Source organism: Sebastes fasciatus, chromosome 20 (assembly GCF_043250625.1).
Source record: "Sebastes fasciatus isolate fSebFas1 chromosome 20, fSebFas1.pri, whole genome shotgun sequence".
Classification (NCBI taxonomy): Eukaryota; Metazoa; Chordata; class Actinopteri; order Perciformes; family Sebastidae; genus Sebastes; species Sebastes fasciatus.
In genome coordinates, this window is record NC_133814.1 from 11,520,001 (window position 1) to 11,538,051 (window position 18,051).

At 42.2% G+C, this 18,051-nt stretch overlaps 3 protein-coding genes across 5 annotated transcripts in view; 1 reads left to right on the plus strand and 2 right to left on the minus strand.

Moving 5' to 3' along the window:
* Positions 1-300, minus strand: part of LOC141759019 (uncharacterized) — a 6,890-nt gene extending 6,590 nt beyond the window's left edge. The window contains exon 1 of the mRNA XM_074620908.1: positions 280-300. Within this exon, the coding sequence (XP_074477009.1) occupies positions 280-300 (21 nt within the window). The remainder of the gene's footprint in view (positions 1-279) is intronic.
* LOC141758108 (uncharacterized) overlaps positions 1-6,908 on the minus strand; it is a 7,423-nt gene extending 515 nt beyond the window's left edge. Inside the window, exons 1-8 of one of the 2 annotated variants that reach the window (XM_074619214.1) lie at positions 6,801-6,908; positions 3,709-3,747; positions 3,295-3,519; positions 2,929-3,204; positions 2,478-2,756; positions 2,168-2,389; positions 843-953; positions 1-759 (exon numbers count right to left, since the gene is read on the minus strand). The exon at positions 1-759 is cut by the window's left edge and continues 515 nt beyond it. In XM_074619214.1, coding sequence (XP_074475315.1) covers positions 368-759; positions 843-953; positions 2,168-2,389; positions 2,478-2,756; positions 2,929-3,204; positions 3,295-3,519; positions 3,709-3,747; positions 6,801-6,834 — 1,578 coding nt within the window. In that variant the 5' untranslated portion in view covers positions 6,835-6,908 and the 3' untranslated portion in view covers positions 1-367. Of the gene's footprint in view, positions 760-842; positions 960-2,167; positions 2,390-2,477; positions 2,757-2,928; positions 3,205-3,294; positions 3,520-3,708; positions 3,748-6,800 lie in introns of both variants that reach the window. The other variant, XM_074619213.1, reaches the window with a different exon arrangement.
* The window catches only part of LOC141758107 (SH3 and multiple ankyrin repeat domains protein 1-like), a 64,297-nt gene continuing 49,362 nt past the window's right edge, over positions 3,117-18,051 (plus strand). Inside the window, exon 1 of one of the 2 annotated variants that reach the window (XM_074619209.1) lies at positions 3,117-3,211. The gene's annotated coding sequence lies outside the window, so the exon portion shown is untranslated. The remainder of the gene's footprint in view (positions 3,212-18,051) is intronic. The other variant, XM_074619212.1, reaches the window with a different exon arrangement.

Consider the following 18,051-nt stretch of genomic DNA (forward strand, 5'->3'; position numbering starts at 1 on the left):
CAAGATCAGAGCTGATATTTGGTGTTTTTGACTGTTGTGTCACAAATTAATAATTTTCTGCTCTGTTAACTTGTGATGGCAATTTACATTTTACAGAATAATCTATATAATTTACATGATACATATAAATAAAAATGAATGGCAACAATTGCTAGTTGCTGCACTATGCAACATACAGGCTGTTATTGTGTTATTAGGCAGTCTTGCTCATTTTTAACTGGCTTTTTATTGTTAGGTCAAAGTTTTTCTCCCTGCCAATCACATGATTGATAATCTCACAACCTTACTTTGGGCTGTCATCTAGTTTTATTATCTAAGATACTTTATTAGTATAGTCTTTGACCTTCTTTCCTACTGCTTCATATCCTCACTCACCTCCACCTGCGCCTGGCATCCCCAGGGAGTGGTATACCCCCTCTTTCATTCCCTCTTTCTTCAGTGCTTCATACCCTCCCTCTCCTCCAACTGCCCCCTCTATTCTCACGGTGTGGTACTCCCCGCCTGTCATTCCCTCTTTCTTCAGTGCTTCATACCCTCCCTCTCCTCCAACTGCCCCGGCTAGTCTCACGGTGTGGTACTCCCCGCCTGTCATTTCGTCTTTCTTCAGTGCTTCATATTCACCGTCTTTCTTCTGTCTGCCTGGTGCTTCTGGCTGAAGGGTGTCATACTCGCCCCCCCTTTGGGCACCCTTCTGCAGCTTCTCATATTGGTCATCACCTTTGTCGCGTGATCTCAGCGGCATATCCTCGTAAATTGGTGCTAAAAATAAAAAAAAGAAGTGTTACTGTATGTAATGCATTCAGTGTGCTTACAAAAAGTGAAAAAAAGTAGTAGTTACTCACATGTGGTATTTCTCTTCCTATAATATACATAACAACCCACAGCCACTGCCAAGGCTAGAATCATCGGCACGACGGCCCCACCTATGAGAATGGATGTGATCGGAGGTCGATCTGAAACTGAGACAGAACATATGTAACTTGAAATCTCTGTTACTGTGACCCTGTGGAATTCCCATTAGCAGCATTTGTCCGTATTAAAGTTGCTCAATACAAAATTAAGAGCATTTATATTGCCTCCACACGGCTCTCAACATGGCGGCGGCTGAGCTGGCGGCTCACAGCTAACATTGCAAACTACGCTTCTGTGACGACGCTGTCGTTTGAGACTGCGTTATCAACTTTAACCGCCATTTCAGCACAGTGCAAAGTGACGGCCATGAGCTAGCCAGTAGGACACTCTCACATGCACTAAAAAGCATGTGCAAAGTCAACAGCAAGGAAAAACTCAGATTGTAACTCACACAGAGACTATCTTTACATTGCAGATAGTTGTTTGCTGCTATTTAATGCTCTGAATATCGTATAGAGAACCTTGAAATAGCACTTTGATATATATGAATTTGAAAGCAACATGTAACAATTAACAGAAGTTGCGTTGGTTAAAAAACTTATTTAAAGGGGTACTGCAGAGAGGATGCAGAAACACTGGATCCTACAATTCCCATAATGCACCTCTAGCCTCCCTGCCTGGTAAATACCTTCGTCTTTTAAATTCCACATCCCTCTTTTTGTAAGAAATTGTGACTCTTAACAGTGTGTCCAAGCTTCTGTTATGAATTTTAAAGTCTCCAAGCTGAAGGTGAGATACTGTAACTCTGATGACATCATCAGGGTTGTTTCTTTTTAGACTTTGAAAGCTCCCTCCATGGTCACAAAATACATTATACAACTGCTTTCACAGGCTGGGTAGTACTCATGTCACGCTAAGTGCCCTTGAAGGTGCTCAATACGAAATTTAGAGCATATCTGGTGCCTCCACACGGCTGTCAATATGGCGACGGCTTCTGCGACGCCACTGTTGGCCAGGACGACGTTATAAGCTGTAACCGCTGTATGAGCGCAGTGCCGTGAGCTAGCCAATGGGGCACGCTCACATGCATTAACATACACTAAAAGGCACGTGCAGCTATGTCAATAAAGCACGGAGAAGCTCTGATTACAACACACACAGAGGGAGAGCGACTTCATTCTCTGCTCAGGTAGACATTACTCATCTATATCTTTACATTGCAAATAGTTGTCTGCTGCTATATTAATGCTCTGAATATTGTATAGAGAACATTCAATGTGTATTGATATCTCAAAGTCCATTAGCAGGAACTCACAAACATAACCGTTGCTGAGTAAAGACCTCATGGTGTTCCACACGGCTCTACAGGCATATGTACCACTCGCTTTTGGCATCATGAATTCTTGGCGGGAATCCATTAGTGCCCAAGGCTGACCATCAGTCTTGTGGTACCAACGATAGGATCTATCACCGGGACAAAGTCGACAAGAGCACGACAAGCCACCGTTTGCAGAGAGAACTGCCTTCATAGGAGGCACTGAAAAGGGACAAATGATGAGAAAGACTTTTAAAGTTGTCTACTGGAGAAACACATGCATGTGTAAAGCAAACAGTATCACACATACCTTGGACAAACACATCTTGAACATCAGAGACATATTTGTATGGGAGCCCGGCAGTGCGCCCCTTGTGTGTGTAGGTGGCATCACACTTATAGTTTCCCTTTGCAGATTCTGTCACGTTAGGGATTTGGTAGATAGGATTGTGACCTTCCAGAATGATTACATTGTCTTTGTAGAAAACTGCGCGGCTAATTTGATCTGTGCCCCAGACAAGGCACTTCAGAGTCAGACTCTCCCCAACCACAGCAGGCAGAGGGTACATTTCCAGCGATATGTCCTTCACTGAAAGAAGATGAACACTGGATTTTACCCATGTAGTTAAATTACTAAAAATAACATTTCTGAGGCTCATATACAATGCTAATAATGCTAGTAATGTAGTGATGAAGCTACAGAAAATGTTCATCTCCCCCTGGCTTTGTATAACAGAGCATTAAAATAACAGTAAGCCCACCTGAGGTCCTGACTGTGATTTGGTTACTCCTGCGTTTTTGAGTATCAGAACACCAGAAAATGGTCTCCGGGTCAGTCAGTCTGTGGGGTTGAAAGGCTACATTCACACTATCTTTCGCCAACCTCAACTTAATCATCCTTGTCAACCCATTCCTATAGACCCAGCAGTTCCATCCCTGCAGACCATCCTCGTTGTCAAGCTGCAGGACGACTGAACCTCCCGTCCGCACCACCGGCTGGCCTGTCTTGATGGTGAGTGAGGCAATGGGAGCGTAATCTGAATGGTAAATAAATAAATTATACAAATATTTGTGTATCTCCCTTTACATCTTGAGCTGTAATACTTATGTTCATGTGGTACATTTACCCGAGACGACGATGGGGAAGGCGTCACTCTTTTGCCCATTGCTCTCACATTGATAAGAGCCTGAGTGCTTGGGTGCGGCAACGCCTATCTTCCAGGTTTCGGTCGTCAGTGTTTGTTCCATGTCGTTGAAGTACCATTTCACTGTGCTCCCACTTGCGCTGTTGTCACATCTCAGAAAAAATAAGTCCCCAGAGTAGATCTCCTCGAGTTTCGGTGACATAGAAACTAAGGACAAAGGAAAAGAAGACAAACAGTAAAGTATTTGTGTAGACATAGTTTATGTCATTACAGGAAACCACAAAGGGCTGTTATATATGGGTATTGCTGCCACCTATTGACATGTTACTTCCCTGAGAAGTAATAGAGATGGAAGAAGGAGGGCTGACACCAATTGCACGTGTGAACACTTATTACCTTGTGGCTTTTGCTGACATCTTGCCAGGATCACGAACACTGTAAAAAAAAAAAAAAAAAAGTTATTCTTTAACATAAACTAAGTCTTTAATGACTAATAATATTACATAGTTCATAGTAGTATTTTCCATTTAGAGCATTTCAGACCACATTTTTTTGGCGATATCTTCAAATATTGTGACTCAAACGGCGTGATGTTTTCTTCATGGATTTTCAGTTAATGAAGTTAAAGTTTCTGTAGGTGGTGCTCTTTTATTTTGTTTCTTTGTCGATCACTGCTCATGGAAGCTACACAGTTGCTTTTAATTCAACGTGAAGTAGGTATTTTACTAAAAAAAAGTTTAAGTTTTTCACTAAATTGACAGTATAATTACATTACATTACGGTACATTTTTTTGCTTTAGTCTAAAGCAACTTATATAAGTGAAAAACATAGGTTTATGTGGTGTACCTGTAGTGAAGCTGTACATTCACTACCCATAACATCAACTTCTTCCTCTTGCTCTCGTCTTTTATCATTCAAAATATTTTTTACAGCATATCAATATAGTTTAAAAAAATCATCAAACACTGATTGTTATTTGTTTGGCCGCTTAATCGTATAAATTAGGACGATAGGACGGTCTCTTTATATCGATGGTGTACATACGACTATGGAGATTAGAATGTGCGTACATATTACCATATCTAGTTGTAGCTTTACAAACCAAACTTTTCAAACCATTGTTACGTAAATATAAAGTCTCACATGCCGTGCAGTTGCACCTACAGCGGATCTGTAGTATTTGGGTTAATTATTGCAGAAGTTTGGTTTTTAGTCTTGTGCATTGTCAGTCTTTTTTTCATTGACCCAAAGTTCCCCAATTGCACAAAATATTCATTATGGTTTACATAGTCAATTATAACATTATTTATCAAGTACGTATTATACTCTACATCGCTTTTCGTTTGTTTATGATGTGTGCGGCGGTGTATATGTGTATATATTTGCGCACAGTATATGTAATTGCTTTGCAGCATAATACATTTTGTTTTACTTTTTATTAATAATGCAGGGACTTCTAATCAATACAAGGACACATATGATTAACTTGCATAAAGTTCAGCTTCTAGAAAACATTTGGCTTAATGATATAATAATAATAAAGTATATTGAGAATATAAGGATGTTTCTCTCATCATAAAAATTACTGCAACAAAATTGTTTATTTTTAATAAATAACTAAATATATCTTGTATGTATGCAATTTAATACTTTTATGGATTACCATATGTCAGTATTACATAGAAATGCAAGTAAATATGTGAGCCTTTTCTTAGAATTTATCAATTATTTTCTTATATACAGTCTACACAATTCAACAGTGCTTGAAATGTTTCAATGCCTTTTTTTTTTTTTTTTTTTTTTTTTTACAAAGAATTTGATTAAACGCATGTATTGGAATTTTATTTGAAAAAAATCAACATTTACAAAAATTTAGAAAACTGAATGTTTGGATACAATTTGTAAATTGAATTTTGTATAATTTTCAGCTCTGCCTGGTTGTTTGCATGCCTGGTTATACACATCATTAAATATAAAAAGAATATACCTTTTTCAGTTTGGATATTATATTCAACATTTTTCTTATACTGATGCAATGCATGATTGTTTTTTGAAATTATTAATACAATTTTAAATGATCCCTGACACGGTGAGTTAATTTGTAATGTAAGCCTCAGGAGAATTCATGTAAATGACAATACAGCATCCTCACAAGTATATGAAAGCTAGTGTCTGCATGTATGTGAATTTGCATAAGTGTATACATAATCAACTTTTAATTGTTCAGTAATTAGTTTCAGTGTAATTCAGAAAAATTACATCTTAAAGCCAATAATACTAATCACACACCTTCATGGAAACATTCGGCTTAATGCATATGATTACAAATTGATTGCGTTTAACCAAACATGACAAAATCTATATTTCTTTCAGTGATTTTTATGGAGGCAAAATGTTAGTTATTTTTTAAATGTTAAATGCAATTAATTACAGAAAATTCAGCTAAATGTAAGAACATTTTAGTATGTTTTAGCTATGTTGGAATTTTCAATTTATTTTAGTTTTGACTTTTCTATTTCAATTCAGTTTAGTTTTAGTAAGGTTTCAGAGTGTGTTTGCTAGTTTTAGTTTAGTTTCAGTTTTTCAGAAAGGTTTAGTTTTACTTGTAGTTTTATGGTAGTTTTAGTTTGTTTGTGTTAGGGCCAGGTATAATGTCTCAGACATATGTAGCTACATATACATACAAAATACATGGTTGGAGAATTGTGTATGTAGGAATGGCCATAGGCTAATGTTTAATGTTTCATCTTTGCACTACTTCAGTGAAACAATTGCATCATAGCGCCGTCTTTTGGAATGGGAAGTCCATCCAATTTCTGTGGTTCAATGTTACGAGAGTTGACGGAAATTCATGCTGTCTCCTTTTTTTTGGTTGTTATATATTATAGCTAAAAAACTACAACTGAAATGATTTTTCGTTAATTTGTATTTTATTATTATTAGTGTTTTACCCAGGCAATATTAATTCTGTTTAGTTTTTCTTAAAGGATATCGTTTTTATTTTGTTTCAGTTTGCTAAATATATTTTCACTGCTTATTTTTTTTTTTTTTTCAGTTTTAGTTTACTATAATAACCCTGGTTGGAAATGGCACTTTTTGTTATATTTTCATACACTACAAAATGTGAAATGTGACGTTATACTACATAAATACATGGGCAGCATGTTGGTCAAGTGTTTGCTATGTAACTGAAACAACTGCAGCTAGCAGTGACCACTTCCTTTATTCTATTTTTAAAACAATTTAAAGAGATGAGGGTTTCAAGTTTAAGCTTGGCCTGCAGATCATTCCAGGACCAATGACCGTAGTGGAACTGGCTTGTTTTGCCTGCTTCTGTACTGATGCATCTGTATGAAAACAATATCAAACTCCAGCTGAGCATGATATAACTGTAATAATACTAACAAAACCTGATTAAGACCTTACAATCCCCAAACCACCTTTAACTCCAGCAATCCTGGTTCATGTGTCATTGGATCTGACTTACCTGCCAGGAGCAGCAGATGTTTCATTCCCCTCATGGCCACGCCGTGGTCACACAGTCAAGACAAACCACGCAATGACTCAGGCGCTGAGAAGTGACCAGACAATAAGCGTTTTGAGTCATGTTGAGGAAGTTACTTTTAGGGTTGAGCTAAGCACAGCAGTGTCGCAAGAGAAAAATAGCAATAAAGATATTCCGCATTATTCAGCAATAGAGTTCCCTGTAGCATTACACACATCATCTTCACAGAAGTTAACTTGTACATTTCAAATTGTGACAGAGGAAGGAATAGAGCAACACGAAGTAGATGCCTGAGAAAGCGTTTAGATTAGTAACTTATTTACGGCCTCCTGTAAATCTTCACAGAGGGCAATTAGTACTTTCTTTATTACAATTCTATATATTCTATATATATACAAATGCTTTGCTTGCCCAACCTCAGCTGCATTAAAGGAGGAAGTCTGATAAACTACAGTAAGGGTTAACCGAAAAGCAGTGAAAAAAAGATGACCGAAACCCATGTGGCTCAAAAGCAAACAGGCACTAAAGACAGCTAATGATTAAATCAAAGGTCTAGAACCTCAGCTAAACTAAGATTTCAAACAAGAGACTAAAATGAGACTAAAAGCAAGCCCACTTTGGTATGGGAAACAATAGTTCAACTCACTCAGTAAACAAGTGTAGGGGATTTACAAATGGAACAGGTTTGGTTATTAGCTAATTTAATAAATAATATTCATAGAATTATTATTATTAATAAGAATTATTAATCAACATTAATAATGAACGGGGCACCAAACCTGTTCCATTTGTAAATCCCCTACAAATGGTGCCCCGTGTGAGGCTCTCTGATACCAGTTGTTGCAATATTCATGTACAATAATCCAGAATAGTCACTTTTGATTTATTAATTTTTCAAAAATTTAGATTTTTGAAAATTGATTTTCTTTTCAGGATTTGTCAAGCATATAATCAGTGTGGACTGTTTAAGTGTGTATTAGTGGTTAGTTTTGTCTTGTTTGTTTGAAATAGCAATTTTGGTTGCTATTTGTTTTGTGGAATCCCTAACCCATTAACATAAGCTGTTACTGACTAAAGGTGCTAAAGTGACTCATTAACATCCAAAGGATTTGAGTAACACTTGAGCCTGATAGCTTTAACAAATCTAACACAGTTTCGTAATCCACAGGTCGAATCCTCTTACCTGTGCATTTTTCTTTCAGCAGCATTGTATCAATTCCATTATATCTCAGGGTTATCGTTTACTAGCTCAGCCAAATGAGTAGTAACGACACCCGTGAGTCAGGAGCCGAGACTCCCCATGAGTCCAGCGATCCATGCCTGCAGGATGCGGTCGCTGGCCTCCTCAAGCTCTCCCTTGAGGAGAAAGATTATCTTAATAGCCACAGTGCTAGCACTGTAGAAAGTAAGATAATAGAGCTGGTTGAGTTTATCAACCAGCCGACCGGGAAGCCACAGCGCACCGTCCCGGATGTGCTCGGTCAATTAGTCTTGTTGTATGACCGCAAAGCGCAGCTGCAAGCTGCCGAGCACCAGGCGCAGCTCCAGGCTGCAGAGTGTGGTAATTCCAACCTACAAAGGGAGGTTCGGGATTACCGTTTCGAGGTCTCCCGAACACAGGAAGATCGCGCTCGGCTGCTGGAGGAGACTGACGCCGCGTATGCGCAGCTTCAGGCTGCCACGCAGGAAGCAGAGGCCAGAGTGAAGGAGGCCCAGGCCAGACAGGTAAGGACCGCTGCTAACCTGTTCTCCTCAGAATCACCTGACTCAGATACGGAGAACGTCTCTGCTGCTAATCCATCCAGCCAAACCCTTGGCTGGACCCCATCTAACCCCATCACTCGTGATGGTCACCATGCCCAAGTAGCAGCCCGCCCGATGGACACAGGTTCACTGCCCTCCAGGAGTGTACCCCAATCCATCCAGAGCCGTGCTACTTTGCGGTTTGACCTATCTCCACCTCCACTCCGGACAGGGGTAAGTTACTCACGAGAAGTGAGTGGTTTTAGATCCTCGTACGCGGACGATCGCTCAACCTCACGTAGCTCGCGACCTAACCCCAACCGGACTCCGCCCCCTACACGAAGGAGGAGCCATCGTCCTTCCCGCTTGGGTGACCCAAGCGACTACGGGTCTTCAGATGACTCGGACCGCGGTTACCCGCCCCGAAGTCATGGCCTGCGTACCCATCAGCTTGAGTCCCTGGCAAAGGACATTGAGCGCTTTGATCCCAGTAGTCGAGAGTCCAACATCGACGCCTACCTCAGGGAGATCGAGCGCTGCCTTCTTGATCTACCTCACGCTTCGTCACGTGAGGAGCTAAAGCTTGTGTGGAAGACTACGGCTAGAAGCGTTCATGTCTTCATGGAATCCTTGGCACCACAAATCAGAGACTGCTATCCAGCCCTCTGTAATGCCCTACGAGAGGAGTATTCTCCATATACGGATCCAGCTTCTGCCACTCTCGGCGCTTTCGCAGTAATGCATAAAAAGCATGAGTCCCCGAGAGACTATTACAGACGCCTGAGAGCCGCTTACTTTCAGGGACGTAACGCCCCGGGTCTGGAGGAAGAACAAACTTTCAAGTCCCTGTTTCTGCACAACCTCCACGAAAGTGCGCGTTATGATGTCACGATGTCCAGTAGGTCAAACAACCTCAGCATGCATGAGATCAGGAGGTATGCGCAGATGGCCTGGGAGACACAGACACGCCCTGTTAAGTGGCAAGAAGACGACGCCGCCCGTGTCCTGGGGATTCAGTCCTCTGAGAGCAATGACCTGGCACTCGAAGGCAACGAAATGCCTTGTGCTTGGGAAAATGCCAGGGTGACTTACCAGGGACGCCAACCACCTCGCCAGTATGGTAGCCAACCACCTCTCCAGCATGGTAACCAACAGAACCAAGGGGGTGGTAACCAAGGCTACTTCCACAATCAGGCCAGGCCAAGGCAACCTGATACCTTCCAACCGAAGAGGTTTCAGTACGACCAAAACCCCAAGCAAAGAGGTAAGTATAATGATGCAGTCCCAAACCCCCCCAGAGGGGAGGGTTGGCAAGAAATGGAAAACATGATTCGAAAGTGTTTCAAGGAAGCGATGAGACAGTTTGGGACAGCCAGTCAACAACCAGCGCTGCCGGACACTCCAAAGAAGTCCGACGACAGCCCCCCACCAGTATGACATGGCCGGATCCCATTCTCTTCTACCACCAAAGTTTACGTCGTAAGCTGGAGAAGGGAACCAAAGGAGCCCACGTTGCTCCCTGGGACCACCACACCGAACGTACCGCAACCTCCATTCTTGACCTCCTTGGCAACCTCGTCCGCAAGGATAATGCCACACGCATATACACCTCAGTATTCATAAGGAGCTGTATCAGCACCCTTGATCTGCTTGACTCCGGTTTTGAACTAAACCTTATGTGTTCCAACACTTAGGTTCCATCACTCTTCAGGGGATGACTCTCGTACATCCCATTTGCATCTGCACTCACGATGCAGAGCCCGTGCTCATCGGTCAGACGGACAAGCCGCCGTCATCCAGGAGTCCAGAGGACCCCCACAGATGCTCATGCCTTTTCCAGAACCTAATCCGGGTTCTGATCTTTCCTTCTGGATCCACACGGACCAGATAACCTTAAGCCTTTTGCACTTCCAGGAGAGAGGGCAGCCTCCACACCCGAAAGGGGGGGGGGGGCAGTCCCCACTCTCAGAGGAAGAGAACACACCCATGTACACCTTAGAACACCACCAACCATTGCCTACCACGATGACGGCCCGTCTCTCTACCTCATTCCCAACCTGAACATGTGTGCCAAACAAAGGACATACACCGGGTTTGCCCAAGCAACCCCTTTGTTCGAGATGGAACGAACTACCTCTGCGGCCTGAGAGCTGACACTCCCGAACAGAAGTGTCAAGGTAGTATGACCATCAGGGATGAGACCACGGAGACACGGGTGGAACGGGCTGGCAATCGCTGGCTTGTTCGTACATCGGCCACCGAAGCCCTATTGTGTCATGACCGCCATGATACAGCCACTAAACTAACACTACCTAACCAGACAGTGTTTTTAACAATTCCATTGGGAGCTACAATACACCTCGATGACATTGTCCTCCATCATCTCAACCCCGACAGACATGACGTGGAGATTGAGATCATGGACGCGCTCAGAGGTCACAACCTCACAATAGGCGACACCCTTCAACAGCAGCTTCTGGCTGAAGGGACTAAATTGGTTCAGTTCAGTCTCAAACCGACTGGACTTACCACCACATTTTCGTCACATATGAATGGGTTATCGTCCTATCAAGATCATCCGATGAATTGGATAGCCCTGGTGCTTTTGCTTGGTGGTTGGATCATCACGGCCATCGCTGCACACAGCATGTACAAGTACATTCAGACACTACGTGCCAAACTAGATTAACTTCTGTTTGTGTCACCAAGCTTCATACATTAACCCTAATCCTAATTCTTTCCTCCTTCTCCGAGCAGCAAAGAATGTGATAAAATTGGTGTTTCCCTCAGGTTGAATGATGTATAAATGTAAAACAATGCAACAAGAAATAGATAAATCATCTGCCCAGATACTAGAGCCTCTGTAAAACGTCATGCGCTGAACGGCATGGACTACCCAAACTATTTCCCACTCGGGAATATGGACTGTGTAACCCTCAGGTTACCATCACCTACACGGACTGTTCGGCCCATTCATGCTCTAAAGACCGGGACCTGCGTCCCACTCTTCAGAACAAAGGGGGACTGTAGGGACCTCACGAGACAAAGAGCCTTGGCCTACATGGGAAACCAGAAGCCTGATCACAGCAGGGGTCCCAACTGCCGGCTCCGAAAGTCTCTCACCTACATGCGAGATTTCATGTTGAATCCAAAACAAGGACTCCCATTGGATGAGGCTAACAGGAAATGTGGGTCCTTTTCCAGGAAAACGCCCACTATCTCAAGAGATAAAACCACGCTACCTGAGTAGCTCGCCCCTTTTCCACTGTAAACCACGTTTGCTCCAGGAGGTACCCAACGCAGCAGCGTTTACCTAAGACCGAGCCACATTTTCTGACCTCGCTGGACGAGTTAAGATAATGTTGTGTCCATCAGACTTGATCCACATCCCTGCAGAAGGAAGACTACAGCCCGGCTTCACCAAGGAAGCCGAGGACAACCGCTCTTCATCAAAGGAAACGAGCGCACCGCCTTTCCTTCATTTCTGGCTGCTTTCCCCTCCGCTGCCACCCGGAGGTCCAGCCTGCCGTTCAGCAGCTGACGAGCTCCATAACGGCCCGTTATTGTCCGAGCCAGCACGACGCCGCCGGACCAATTAACGAAGATCCACACCACTATCGCTCCGAAGAAGCGATTCAAGTAAGAGGCTTGTGTCTGGGCAGAGACTAGTGAGATTGTATATTCCAATAAGTTAATAACTATTGTTGATTTACACTGAACGTACGGACCGCCGAGTCCGTCTGTTTGCTTTGTTTATTTAACTTGCTTTGCTTTGCTTGTTTATGTTGCTTTGTTTACTGTTGCTGACCGTCTGATTACTGTGTGCTCCTTGTGTTAGCTCCTGCTAAACGTGAAGATCTGTAGCTGTAGTTTATTATTGAAAGACCAGTGCACGGCTGGCTGACGTGAGTTTGCCTGCCGAGCATCTGAGTGATAATAACCCAGCTAGTACATCTCTCGCGCGGCAGTTAGGATTCCTGCTGCTGCGGTGTTTACTGTTTTGACTGTGATACTGTTTTAAGGCGCCCCCGCCTTTCTTTCCCTCCACTTCTACCACACACAAACAAACACTTTGCCGACACGCGGGACTTAAACCTCCCGTTCGTACCAGTCGGTAATTTCCGTGGCGCTACCGCCACCAGAGCAACTCCTCCCTCGTGACGGTGACGCCGCCTCGGGGTTTCCCTTGCTCCTCCCACACACGCACACACGTAGATACGCCTCCTCACGTTCCCACCTTACTGATCACGCGGGACTTTCACATCCGTTTGGGCGTGATCTGTAACGTTCGAGCAACCCCTCCCTCGCGTGACGTCACCACGTCCACCGCGGGTGTCCTTTGCTCCTCCCTACACCACACACACACATAGACACGCCTCCTCACATAGGCTCACCTCATTACCTTACAGGTCACGTGGGAGTCACACCCCGTTTGTGTGTGATCTGTACGTTCGAGCAACCCCCCCCCTCGCGTGACGTAACCACTTGCGTGGTGACGTCCACTTAGGGTGTCCTTTGCTCCTCCCACACCACATATACACATTTGCATTCACACACACATCTCTCTCTTACACCCACATCTCTCTCTCTCTCCCGCACACACCTTTTCTTTTGCCTTTGTGTTTTGTTTAATTCTAGTTTAGTGCTTAGAGCTGCATTGTAGAATATCCGTTTGTTTATTAAAAGTGTTGTTAATTAGTAATTACTGCTGTAATAACTGTTGATTTAGATTAATGTTGTTAGAGTGTTTATTGTTGATTAAGGTCACTGTATTTAAATAAATGGTCTTATTTTAAATAGCAGTTGTCTGTGTTTATTGTGCATTCATATTGTAATAACGGCTGGTTATGAGAGTCAGTGCTTGGATTCACCCTTCACCGTTCATCTCCTAAGTGTAAAGTAGTGCTTAAATACTGGCATTTGGAGTGAACAATCCCCTTATGAGACTGGATTAACGTTTTGGTTATTGGTCCCTGATTCCAGGGTGGTGCCCCGTTCATTATTAATGTTGATTAATAATTCTTATTAATAATAATAATTCTATGAATATTATTTATTAAATTAGCTAATAACCAAACCTGTTCCATTTGTAAATCCCCTACACAAGGCAGGTAGAGGTTGCATGAAAGGCACAGACGTAACAAGACTGAAGCAAGTGAAGCACGCACTGTACCTGCTGCATCCCAATTTAGGGCCTGAATCCTTTGAATGATAATAAATAATAATTTGTCCTTCAGAGTTAAAGCTCATAATCCTTTAAAAGAGTCTGTCCAGCCTCACAAAGATCAAAACTTTAAAGGGACTATTTGTAACTTTCAGAAATGCTTCTTAACAGCTACACCTGTGGCCGTGAAATCAACGAAAGTCAGCGTCGGGCTCGCGCTTGCTCGCTCTAAATATACCTGAACGAGCATCGCTCAAAACAGTGAGGCGACACACGTCAGCTAAAACCACAATATCACTCCATATTTCAGCTGCTTGGCAGTAATGTTAGCTGACCAGACGAAGGTCTCTCCATGAACATGATTTAGATCTGATCCTAGTGTTGGCTTTTCCTGCCTAAGTGCAGGCTGATGCAGCGGGGCTGATGCAGCGGGGCTCTGCAGCGTGTCTCCCCTGCTCTCTCCGCCCGCAGCGGAGAGAGCAGAGGCGACACCGGCACCCGGTCGGTAACGAGAAGACAACGTAAATCTCTGTAGAGCTCTGTCACTTCACAAGACACGGAAAACCTCTGTTGGTCTGGAGGAGCTGCAGCAGTTATTTCTGCACAAACGTCCCCTGTACATTCACTAGATATTCTCAGAGCTAAACTAACTCTTCTGCAGTGTGGAGTGAGCGCGCGTTCACGTCTAGAGGTGGAGCGAGCTGAGCTGTCTGAGTGAAGGCGAGCAGGCAGAGGAGGAGGGTACAGCGGCTACACGCGAACGCGCATATGCGAGCGCGCATGTGTGACGACCCGCTACATTTATGCGCGTACAAAGTTACAAATAGTCCCTTTAATTTGTCTGCTGTGTCAAATAATTTACATCTTGCAGTTTATGTATTTGTCTAGTTTGTGTGATTAACTGAATGCAAATACCTGGTAATATCCTGACTCATCCCGTCTGTATGAGCCGGTGAGGACCACCTTATTGCACCATTTAAACAGGTGACTGGCACGCAAGGCCTTATGGGATACTGAGGGCTGCAAACAACACACCAGCTGCTTTTTTTGGAGCATTTGGAGAAGCTTTTGGTGGCCTTGTTAGCTCATTAAGACATACAGTGCTTAACATTTTCAGTCTTTCTAATATTATGTGCAATGTATGTTTTTGCATCCAAGTTCCTAAAATAGTCTTTTCTGGTGTTCATTTTTTCATGATGAAGGAGTTTAAGTGGCTGAAAGCAGGCAGTGGTGTGTAGTAGTAAGGCTGCAATGCTCAGCAAAAGTTTAAACATGTGAAATAAGTGCTACGTTTTCATACAGAGCAGCTGGTGTTACAGATGGTCATATCTGATTGGACAGTAAATGGACCATAAACAACTTTGGCGCCTGAACCTGAACTATCGCAAGGCTCCATGAAGTGAATTAAAACAATAGATGATACTTCGATGTTATGTGGGAGCTCAACATTCAGCAAGATTCATAAGACTAAGATGGCTAAAGTCAGTTCTATTGCAGTCGTTATGATAAATAATCAACTGACCCTCTGCTTAGTATTTGGCTGACAAGTAAAATGTTTCTGAGAAATGAAGTGGAAACTTCCGGAGTTCATAAGTGGTTAAGCCCTTACACAGATCGAAAGCAGAAACCAGATGAGTTGTTGGTGCCTGCTGACACCACAGCATGAAAACGGGGTGTGAATCAAACCCACAGCGAGGCTCTGAGGATAAAAGAGGAAAACAAAGCATAGGTTTATTTTTAAATTGCAATGACAAGCATCAGCCAACATTAGACGAACACTATTAATTAATCAATACACATATAAGATTTGTGAGCTTGTCTGTACTAAAGGCACCCAGATCAGGTTCAGATGATGTAACACTCCAAAAACTTAGGACATACTGTAGTTATAAAGCACTTTGTAATCGTGTATGTGCAAGTCATTTCAGGACACTGTGGCTTTTAAGTGTTAAATGAGATTGTGCTGATTTCTGAAAATAAAGAGAGACGAATTATGGTCAGCAACTTCTTCTTTCACACATTCTGGAGAAGCAGTACACATTTTTTGTAATACATGACATTATCTCACAGACTCTTCTCCTGCACCTAAAAATATTGCATGCAAGCTAAGCGACATCCAAAAGCATCAAAAGATCGGTGTGCTCTCCTGTAAAACTGTATGCAGACGTGTCTGTCTCAAAGCACAGAGCAGATACTCGCATGGTGTGACACATGACCAGTGGTGGAATGTAACTAAGTACATTTACTCAAGTGCTGTACTTCAGTACAATTATGAGGTACTTGTACTTTACTTGAGTACTTGCATTTAATGTTACTTTATATTTTTACTCCACTACATTTATTTGACAGCTTTAGTCACTAGCTATTTTTCATATTTAGATTATTAATAGAAAATAAAAAATAAAAAACTAATACATTATGATGTATTATCACGGGTTAAGTGACCCAACAGTACACAGTATAAAGTAATTAAACTTGGCTCCACCTTTACCAGCTGCAACATTAATGTGATGAAAATGGACATTTACTTGTAACAAAGTATTTTTATATTGTAGTATTTCTATTTTTACTTAAGTAAAATATCTTAATACTTCCTACACCACTAAACTGTTTCTGTTTTGTTTTTTAGAATCCAACTAGGTTTAATTTTGTGCAGTGGGGACATTTTCGACTTACTGTTAGTCAGCAACACTTGCAATGTATGAAAAGATGAAAAAGAGTCTAATCCGTTTTGCTCAAGTAGAATGTTTCTTTGGTTTCATTTCCATGATTCTCAGACTTCCCTTTTAAAGAGGAAGATAAACCCAGGTCAAACCACAGTACAAATGTTGAAACACATTTTGAGTAACTACATTCTAAGAACTTTATTTAAAACGTTAAACGTAAAACAGCGAATGTTGACACATTTCTGTAAAAAAAAGAGAACGCAACATTGTGAGAACTGTTTTATTGCTCACATTTTAGGAATAGTTTGATGTCTCTGTTTCAGTTACTAGAAAAGGCCACCAGAGCCCAGCACTGCATCGGTTTTTCCTTGAGAAAATAATTCATGAATGTGGCCTTACAGCAGGTTTGAGCCTGTGTGTCACTGACTGTGTCTGTAGAGTAAAAAAGCAGCTGTTTCATTGTACATAATACATATATTAAACGCTTAATTTCAAGTGAGTGACTGTATTTAGGGCTGTGAATATGGAAAACAGTCTTAGTCTCTAAGTGCAGCATCAAAATGTGATTGTATCGCTTGAGTGATATTAATATAAATTTTGTTGACGGTGTATACTCGCACTGAAAATGTACGGACATTTTAAGCCAGACGCTTTTCAAGCCAGAGATCTTAAGCAAAACCTCCTCTGTGCTTCACAGCTTCGATTTCATAAATCAATAATTTTCTCTCATCCTGCCCTCTACTCCCGTCTCTTCTTCTGCTTTTGTTTCCTTCTTCATTCTGACTCTACTACTCTACTAAGTAAGTGCACTTACTGAAACACACAGGAGAAAAAAAACAAAAAACCTAGCCAGCATATTCTTACTACTGTATGGTCCATCTGCCCGTGACCCACTTTTCTCTCCTTGCCTTTGGCACGAGAGGCGTTCACACAGAAAGCAGGAGGAAAGCTAGTTTCTCATTCTCAGTATAAGGACATTGAGAAGCAAAAGCAGCGAGGTAGGATGAAAGTGTGGTGAATTTAGACACCATGGAGTGGCGCACCATTAAAGGAGAGCACCCACTAGAGCTCTTATCAAGGGTTACAATGCAGGTGTCATGTCGTCCTTAAGAGGCGGGATATGGCAGGATTCAGAGTGTACAGAGTGTACTATTGTGTGCATTAATGTATTTTAACCCAGCTCACCTTCCTCTGAGTCTGTCCTCTATCCTCCTCTTTGATGGGCTCTAAAAGCAACCATAGAGCAAGCAGTATCACTCAAACACTCCAAATGCATAAATGCAATTCTCTGAGAATTATTATATAAATTTACTTGGTATCGTCACACATATCATTACATACTGAATATATCATTTCCTATGAAAGTTGTTCCTGTTGTGGTTATACTGTATACTGATAATGATGCAGTCACTCCTTGAGCCTGTCACAAACGACCTGTATCTAGACTGGACTGGCTTTAGTCCTGAATCACAATGTGCATGTCATACCTCTCTGTCTCTCTCTCTGTCCTGTTCACTATCTAATAGAGGCAGAAATGCCATAAAAATCATCTTAAAAAAGAAACAAAACAGCTATCAGTCCAATCAGTGTATTTGTTAATTAACACGGCCAGAAAGCATCCCCTCTCTCTATGCTTTAGTCCACATTTCGGGTCAGTAGG